The 9857-nt window shown below is 34.1% G+C and overlaps 1 protein-coding gene across 1 annotated transcript; it reads left to right on the top strand.

Moving 5' to 3' along the window:
• Window positions 1–514: 514 nt before the first annotated feature.
• LOC132914158 (dedicator of cytokinesis protein 7) lies at window positions 515–9857 on the top strand. The gene is made up of 20 exons (XM_060972997.1): window positions 515–691; window positions 923–1100; window positions 1176–1354; window positions 1429–1570; window positions 1640–1843; window positions 1909–2100; window positions 2175–2399; window positions 2484–2758; window positions 2877–3192; window positions 3267–3572; window positions 3661–3866; window positions 4001–5764; window positions 5882–6009; window positions 6084–6346; window positions 6426–6685; window positions 6764–7198; window positions 7276–7628; window positions 7710–7912; window positions 7994–8313; window positions 8401–9857. Exons 2-20 carry the CDS (start codon window positions 960–962, stop codon window positions 8453–8455), a joined length of 5967 nt encoding a protein of 1988 aa, XP_060828980.1. The 5' UTR covers window positions 515–691; window positions 923–959; the 3' UTR covers window positions 8456–9857.

Here is a 9857-nt window from a genome sequence, read left to right as displayed (position 1 = left end):
CGACAGAAAATTAAATTTTTATGTCACCCGGTGTATAGGAAATACTAGTTACATTTCAATCATGTATTCAGTCGCACACAGTATATGAGAATGTTAGGGAAGAACTAAACGGATATTACTAGCCTACTGTAGGAAATAACTTCCAAACTCTAAATTACCTAGGACTAAAGTACCTAGAATTTAAATATCTGTGATTTTACGAACACACCTATTAATTTTTAAAACTGTTATGTTGCTATTAATTAATGTTTTAGAAAATTTGCAGATAAAATAAATGTTATATTGTAAAAAAATAACATTATTATGCTATTACTCTTTGGGAAAATATAACTATACTCATACATAACTATACATAGTAAAGTAATCTTATTAAATAATATTAGAGTATTTTTTAGAATGTTCTTATTTAACATACTTACAATAGCTATAAGGAAAGAATAATTAAAGATAATATAACTTCTATTCTTATATCCTACGATAGCACTAAATATTAAGGAAGCTAAAATCAATTTTTTGCAGTAGTTTCCTCTCTATAATGTACTTTTATGGTATTAATGGGAATTTTGGCTTGATAAGGGCACATTCCTGATGCAACAAAAGTTGATGACAAGAACTGTCAAAATATTAGACTATTAGACTTAAAGGTGTTCATAATTTTTACATAATGAACTTTTAGTAATCACAAAGTCACGTGAGTATAGTCTTTTGTTTCCCACTACAGTAGTACCAGTTATACTGGTTTTTGAGTATTATAATGTTGTGTGCGATTTTATCTAATAAACAAATAATAAAAAAATATATTAAGATAAATTCAGTTTACATTTCACAATAAAAATTTATCGCTGAATGCTAGTATTATATTATAATTATTACCTATTTTATTTGCTTTGTCTGACTTTCAACTTTTAAATAAAATGTCTAGGATTTCATCAAAGGAGTATTTTACCCCGACATTTATAATGTCATCTGTGCAGCGGGCTTTTACTCAAAAATTGAGTAAACAGCATGCAGCTGACGTTAGACGTCAGATTGCTACTTCTACCTCATATTCACGTGATCTGTCAAAGAGTGGCAGCTCATTCTCAGGCTTTTCTTCCACGGTACATCCTGAATTGCAATTTGTCTACATAAGTTGTAATTCGTACATCAATGTAATTAATAAAAATATTTTAAAGATGTCACTATGTGAGGTATTAGAGCCACTAGACTATGAAGAATTTTTGGCTCAACATCAGTCAGTTCTTGACCGTGATCCTCTTAAATCAATATTAGATTTTCCACCTGGTGATGTTGAATTAAAAGTTGTAAAAAGAAAAATCAGAACAGAGGAACCAATTGTGCCTCATGAGTCTATGTAAGATTTTTTATATTTTACAAGCAACAAAATCATTATTTTTGTATTCATATTAATTTTATTGAATTTTTTAGGGACATAGTATCTCCTTATGTCAGAAGATGTATTGAAAGTTTCACTTCAGATTGGGTAATAGTACACAGAAAATATAAACGTCGAGTTTCTCCCATAGCAAGAGACAGACTTCTTCAGGATACTCCAAGACAAGATTTTGAGGTGCTTGAATAAAAATAAAATATGCATGGCATATAATTGAAGAACACATTTAAATCAAATATAAAATAGGTGGATCAAGAGGATACAAATGGTTCAGGATCACCAAATGAAGAGGAAGATTTATCTAATTGTGGAGATACACCAAGAGGATCCTGGGCAAGTTTAGATTTAAGACATTCGCAACATGATCCTCTTCTTCCCAGCTTATTGGACAGAGTTTGTCCAGAAACCATTGATCAAATGAATGAGCAAAAACGATCAGAAGATCGTCAAGTGAGTACTGTATGCACAAGCAAGATTAGATTTTAATAATTCTGATCTACTGATATTAATTTTAGGAAGCATTATTTCCACTTTATGCGCCTCCAGCTTCTCCTGATGATGAGTGGCAGGAAATTGGCATAGCACCAGAACCTACAGAACCTTTTTCACATAAAATTCTTGTGAAATGTCTTCAACTGAAATTGGAATTGGAGGTTGAACCAATATTTGCGAGTTTAGCTTTATACGATGCCAAAGAAAAGAAGAAGGTATTTGAAAATAAAAAATCTTGAATGATATTTACATATAATTTACGTTTTCCTAATTTCTTTGGAATCTACAGGTATCTGAAAACTTTTATGTAGACATGAATTCAGAAGGCTTAAAAAGGATGCTTGGTAGTCATATTGCATATAGTGATGCCAGTACTTTAGCAAGAAGCTGTGTTATGAGTATCAGCAAGCCTAGTCCAGATTTATTTTTAGTCGTTAGACTTGAAAAGGTATTGCAAGGTGATATCTCGGAATGTGCTGAACCATATTTACGTGAAGATAAAAACAAGGAAAAAGTAATATATCAAATACAATCCATAAATCATTAAATTATAAATGTACTGAATAAGGCAATAATAAAAAACTTTAATCCAAAATAGGTAAGGGCAGCTGCTGCAGCTGCATGTGAGCGTTTAGGTCGATATAGAATGCCACTTGCATGGACTGCCATTCACATTTCTGGTGTGATAGGAGGAGGTGGAGATACAGATAGCACAGGAAGTGCTGGATCTTTAGACAGAAAATCGGGTGGACTGGAACAGTGGCGTAAAAAAGTGGAACCGCCCGCCAGAAGAGGATCTTTAGAAAGAAGAAGTTCAGATAAAAGACGTAGTTGGTCGCCAGACGATTTTGCTAATTGTCTTGATACATTTAGGTGGATATTTTTATAATTTAACTTATTTTATTTATATCTAATGATTTTTTATATTTGTAAATAAATTTCTAATATTATATATATTAATATAATATAAATTATATGTTTAATTTTTTAGGCCTATCACATTGACTGTTTCAAGTTTCTTTAAACAAGAAAGTGAACGACTGAGAGACGAAGATTTATACAAACTTTTAGTCGAACTACGGAGACCTGGTTCTAATTTAAAAAGATTAAAATGTCTACCAGGTATACTAAAATTGGACCTTAGTCCTAGACCAGAAGAACTGCCTAGATGCTTGGATCCTGATCTCAGAAGATTAGTGCCATATCCTGATGAAAAGAGTCGGCCAGTCAAAGAAATACTTGAATTTCCGAGCGAAGTTATTTCGCCAGATTTGACGTATCGAAATCTCCTATACATTTATCCGAAAGTAAATTATCATTTAACTCTTTTATACTTAATTACTGCTTACCATGAATAAACAAAATATACTTTTTATTACAGGAAGCAAACTTCAGTTCAAGGACTGGTTCTGCACGAAACATCGCCGTAAGAATTCAACTTATGGGTGGTGAACAGGAGGCTGATGCACTAACAGCTATTTTTGGAAGATCATCGTGTCCTGAAATGACTCATGAATGCTTCACTTCCGTTTCTTATCACAATAAGAATCCAAACTTTTACGACGAAGTGAAAATTCGACTTCCTGCTGATTTGAGTGCAAAACATCATTTACTATTTACGTTTTATCATATTAGTTGCCAGAAGAAGGCAGAACAACCGAATGTTGAGACTGCTGTAGCATATACAGTAAATACTATGAAGTCAAATTCTAATTAAAATATATTATTTTATGTCAATTACACTAAAAAATATTCTTAATATTTCTTGTATTTAGTGGTTGCCACTTTTGAGAGATGGACATCTACAATCAGGGGAATTTAGTCTACCCGCAATGCTGGATCCACCACCAGCAAATTATTCATACATTGCACCTGATGTTCTTCTACCAGGTACAAGATGGGTGGATGCTCATAGAGGCGTTTTTACTGTGATTTTGGAACCAGTTTCTAGCGTTCATCCTCAGGATAAATACATTGATAGGTAATATTCCAAAAACTCAAGCTTTTAATTAGATATTCCAATGAAAATATTTCAATAAAATTAATAATAAAATTAATGATCATTAATGAATTAATAATACTATTAACATTTTAACGGCAACACAAAAATTATAGATTCCTATCACTGTGTGGTTTTTTGGAAACTGGCCAAGTGCCTCCACGCATCGGTGAAGCAGGAATGGAATCGGAATTAAAATCAGCTTTATTGGAATTGGCAAGAGCATCACATTCTGCTTTGGTACGATCGCTACCTCAATTGCTGGATCAATTAATATCTCTATTAGTGCGACCTCCAACACTACCATCTCAACCATTGAATGTGGCAGCAACCGTATTCGAGGCTATAGGTTTGCTAGTACGAAATATTACCAATCTACCTGATGGTCAATTAGATGCTCACGGAAGACACGCGCTTCTAGCAACCTATATTGCTTATCAATGCTCTTTACCAAGGATGACGCATGCCCCTGGTATTGTTCGAGCTCAAAGCAACCCTGATCTGCCTCTAGAAGATTTAGAAATGGAGGTACACTCCAGAGGATTGGATCGAACAGCGTCTATGCGTCAAGAATCACCTTCTATAAATAGCCAACCTACCAGAAGGCTTCTACACGAAGAACTAGCATTACATTGGGTTGTATCGACAGGACAGGCACGAGAATTGGCTGTTACATATTCATGGTTCTTCTTGGAATTGATCGTTCGCTCTATGGTTGTGACATTAGCAGAAATGGGAATGTTGGAGGCTCCCCGAAAGTCGAGATTCTCTCCCCAGTTCTGTGATGATGTGGCAACACTTACTGCAACGTTGACTTCAGAGGTGACTTCACGATGCGGAAAGGAGAACAGGGTACCCAATAATCTAATATCGAGTCTAGGCAACTTTCTTTCTGATCTACTATCAGTGATGGACAGAGGTTTTGTTTTGTCCCTAACTCGTGCTGCCTGTTGCTCTCTATCAGATGCATCTATGCACATTCCCGATTCAGCTGCACTTTACGCGTTGAAATTGGACCTCGTACGGACAATATGCTCTCACGAGCATTATGTGGCACTGAATTTGCCGTTTGGAACTGGATATACGTCGGGATCGGCGCCAGCTTCTCCCAGTCCATCAACTGGAAGTTCTGGTAGTCTGATATCTACCCTAGTACCTGGAGATCGAGCTAGATTTTCTGAGCTCAGTCAGGAGTTCCGACAGCAACACTTTTTAGTAGGAATTGTTTTATCAGATTTGTCGAATACTCTAGAAATACCAAATCCTATGCTTCAAAACAAAGCTATTGGGACTATTCGACATCTTATGGCGTGCCATGACGTTGATTCACGATATTCTGATCCTGCTGCCAAAGCTAGAGTCTCTGCTCTCTATCTACCACTTTTGAATATTATAATGGATGCTCTACCTCAACTCTACCATTGGGATTCAAAGGACAAGAGTGTTTATCCTGACGAATCTGGTTCTATTACACAATCTGTGGCTTTAGCCATAGCTGGTGGAGTTTCTGCAGACACTGCAGGGACTCAATGTAGAGTTTCCTTGAGTTCAGAGGCTACGAGACATCTCTTGATGTGTGTCTTGTGGGTACTTAAGGGTTTGGAACAGTCTGCTTTAGCACAATGGTGTTCAGAACTAAGTTCTAGACGTATACTGTGTCTTCTTCAAGTTCTCAATATTGCCACTGCAGCTTTTGAATATAAAGGGAAAAAGGCGCTGAAGAGACTGCCTCCACAGGCGGCAGCTACAAGTGATATTCGATCTAGATTGGAGGATGTGATTCTTGGCCAAGGAAGTGCCAGAAGCGAGATGATGTTGAGAAGAAAAGAGAGAATGAGTGGGGACAAACTTAGGTGGCGTAAAGATCAGATGCCTTATAGGTAGGTAAACTTCTGTATTTACACTACAGATATTTATACAGATATTTATAAATTCATCTCTTTCTCAATATAATTAAAGTGAAGATTTTAAATCTGAACAATCTTTTTTTGTTTAAGATCCTGTGAACAGTCAGAAGGCAGAGCTGTGGAACAAGATGCTCATATAGAAGGTGCATTAGCAGCAGAAGCTTCTCTGGTAGTTTTGGATACTTTAGAAACAGTTGTCCAAGCTGATGGCGGAGGAGGTATATATATGTACTTATACAACATTTTTATAGGTTTTATACCTTTATATTTACAAAATTTTTGTGCTTTCTAGGTGCAGTTGTAGGAGCTGTATTAAAAGTGCTTTTGAGAGCATTAGCAAGAAATCAGAGCACATCTGTGTTACAACATATGTTTAATACACAGAGAGCTTTGGTATTTAAGTATCATAGTGCTCTGTTTGATGAGGAAAGCGAAAGATGCGGTGATCTGTGTTTGACATTACTCACTAGATGCAGCTCACCTCTAAGTGCTGTTCGGAGTCATGCTGCTGCCAGTCTTTATTTATTAATGAGGCAAAATTTCGAAATTGGAAACGTAAATATCTTAGTAATATACTTTAATAGATTTATAATGATTTATTTTATAAATATATTAATTAATTTAATATGTTTAGAATTTTGCCAGAGTTAAAATGCAAGTCACCACATCTTTGTCGGCCCTTGTTGGAAGAGGGAGAGCTCCTAGTGAAGGAGCACTTAGGAGAGCATTAAAAACAGTGTTAGTATATGCTGAAAGGGATACAGAATTAGCAGATACAAGCTTTCCAGAACAAGTGAAGGATCTTTTGTTCAATCTACATATGATTCTATCTGATACTGTCAAAATGAAGGAATTCCAGGAGGATCCAGAAATGCTTTTAGATCTCATGTATAGGTAATTGTGCTAAAAACAGAAACTTCTGATAAAATATGATATATGTAGCATATTGAATCAAAACCGACGATTTCACAGAATTGCAAAGGGATATCAAGGTTCACCAGATCTTAGACTCACATGGTTGGCAAATATGGCTCAACAACATATGGAAAGAAAGAATCACACAGAGGCAGCTATGTGTTTAGTGCACAGTGCTGCTTTAGTAGCAGAATATTTACACCTCTTGGAACCAGGAGGTGGCGGGCGACCAGTAGGAGCTGTTGCTTTAGCTCCTATCACACCAAATGCTTTAGAAGAGAGTGCAGTAGGAGATGATGTACTTGCAAGAAGAGAGGAAGGTTTATGTTTAGGGCCGGACTTTTCAGAAAGTGGTTTAGCTGGTTTGCTGGAACATGCTGCCAGTTCTTTTCATACAGCTGGAATGTATGAAGCTATTCCTGACGTATACAAGGTGTTGCTTCCAATAGCAGAAGCCGCACACGATTACAAAAAATTAGCTAATATTCATGGGTATGACATTCTTCAGATTTTGAAAAACTTAATATGAAAATGAATCTATGTCTTGATTTATGATCCTCTAATCACAGGAAACTTCATGAAGCATATACACGAGTAGAACAATTAGCGGGAAAACGAGTATTTGGGACATATTTCAGAGTAGGATTTTATGGTGGGCGTTTTGGTGATCTTGCTGGTGAAGAATTCGTTTATAAAGAACCGACTTTGACAAAGCTACCAGAGATATTCTCGAGGCTCGAGAATTTCTATGCTGAACGATTTGGCGCGGAAAATATTGTGATAATAAAAGATTCGAACCCTGTAGACTCCAGCAAGTTAGAACTAGATAAAGCCTATGTTCAGATCACATATGTGGAACCATATTTCGAGCCACATGAGCTCAGGCATAGACCAACTATTTTTCATAGGAATTTTAATATTAGTAAGTACTGTTCTGAAGAACTTTAAATAACTTCAACAAAATTAAATTTCCATTTATATTAATGTTTTTAATCATGTTTAGAACGATTTGTGTATGCAACGCCATTTACTCCTGGTGGTAAAGCTCATGGAGAATTAAGAGAACAGTGCAAACGTAAAACTATACTAACAGTAGCTACACACTTTCCTTATCTAAAGACAAGGATTCGCGTGGTTGCTAGGAAGCAAATAGTTTTAAGTCCAATTGAAGTTGCAATTGAAGATATACAAAAGAAAACTGCAGAGGTATGTATATATGTTCTTCTGTTATAAGATAAATTTTTCTTTTATAGATTAACTCTGTTTTATGTAAATCTGTTGAATTAGGTTGCAGCAGCTACAGCTCAAGAACCACCTGATGCAAAAATGCTGCAGATGGTCCTTCAAGGTTGTATTGGAACAACAGTTAATCAAGGTCCTGCAGAAGTTGCTGTTGTGTTTCTTTCTGGATTAAGGGAACAGAATGCACAGCCCACTCGACTGCAGCATAAATTACGCCTATGTTTCAAGGATTTCTCAAAGAAATGTCTGGATGCTTTAAAAAGAAACAAAAATTTAATTGGGCCAGATCAACGAGACTATCAACGAGAATTGGAAAGAAATTACCAAAGATTAACAGAAAGACTTTCTCCTCTTATTGCATGGAGGTATGGGAAATTTAGTTGAAATAAATAATAGTTTAGCCTAATGTCTTTTACAATATGTCTATCTTTTTCTTCTTCTTGATAATACAGTGGACCTTCATTAACAAATCAACAAAGCGTACCATCAACATCACCTCGTTGGTAAAATGGCTGAATACTGCTACTCAACAGTTACCAAAGATCACTGATGCAAGTATTTAGTGTTCATAAAATATCAGCAGCATGTGCTCTTATATAGACATATATATTATATTTATATCCATTCATTTTTTATAAGGATAAAGCATTTTGATCTGCTGGTATCAGAGTGTCTGCCTTAGACAGTTTAAAAATATAAAACTAGATCAAAGTATAAGATTAGATCATTATTATTAATTCAGAACAATTACTAAGTAGAGAAGGGCAACTTATTTGAGACAACAGACTTTTTGATAATAATAAAATGAAAGTATTATTTCTTATAGAAATAACTCATTTTTTCAGACAGATGATACAGACACATGGGAATTGATATTTTGCTTTTCATAGTCTTTTTATACACTGCTTTTGACTAAACATTAAGTAGTGACAATTAACGTAGTAGGTAAACAAGAATGTCAATACTAAAGTTATAACAATAATTTTTTATCTAACCATCTTTTCAATAATTGTATTTTGTAATTATATTTAACATGAATTTATTTACTGTGTTTATGTTTTGCATTCTAATGCATAACATATTGCCTAGAATATAGAAATTAAATGTCTATTTATATATTTAGCTACTAAGGAAGCTGTGATCTTTCGATTAAACATTGAATTATCAGAACTGCAGAAGCTTGCAACAATAGATATTTTACCCAAAAGACTTGTTTTTTTATAACTAACAAATAAATTTATTTGTAACGTACAATTTATGTTCTTGCAAGAAAGTTTCTTTGATTTGTGATTAATATTTTATATATGATTATTTTTTAGTTCTTTTATGATGATAGTTTTATGAGATCTGATTATTGTATAGAATAACAAGTCTATTATTAGAAGTTTCTTCAAAGTTTCTAGAACATTATTAATGATTGTCTCAATGTAAAGAATGTTTGAAGAATGCTAAATCTCAATATAATTGACAAATATGCTTTTTACAATTTTTAACAAATCTATTAGATTTTTCAAAACTATAAGCTTCTAGTCCAAGATACAAGTAATTTTGTCATTTAGAGTAATGCATAACTCTCTAAATTAACTAATGTTTGATGATAATTTATATGAATATACTTATATTCATTAATATTGATAGCGTGATTTTGCAAATAAATTAAAAAATAAGATTGACAAATGAAATCATTCATATGTATTATTTCGATAAAAATTATTTCACGCGAATAAGAGACTATTATAGAAAAGCTTTTGAATACTTCAAACATTATAAAATTATACCTTAAAAATCCGTTACTTACAATGGTAACATACATCATATTTATACGGAGTAATTTAGCGAAACTGCCGTGGATGTAAACTTTTGTATGTCATAGAATATCCAAAATATATATCCATTTTATACTTCGCTA

The sequence above is a fragment of the Bombus pascuorum genome, chromosome 14 (genome assembly GCF_905332965.1).
Source record: "Bombus pascuorum chromosome 14, iyBomPasc1.1, whole genome shotgun sequence".
In the NCBI taxonomy this organism is placed as follows: Eukaryota; Metazoa; Arthropoda; class Insecta; order Hymenoptera; family Apidae; genus Bombus; species Bombus pascuorum.
The sequence above is the reverse complement of the archived record's forward strand: the minus strand, read 5'-3'. Positions and strand labels throughout refer to the sequence as shown.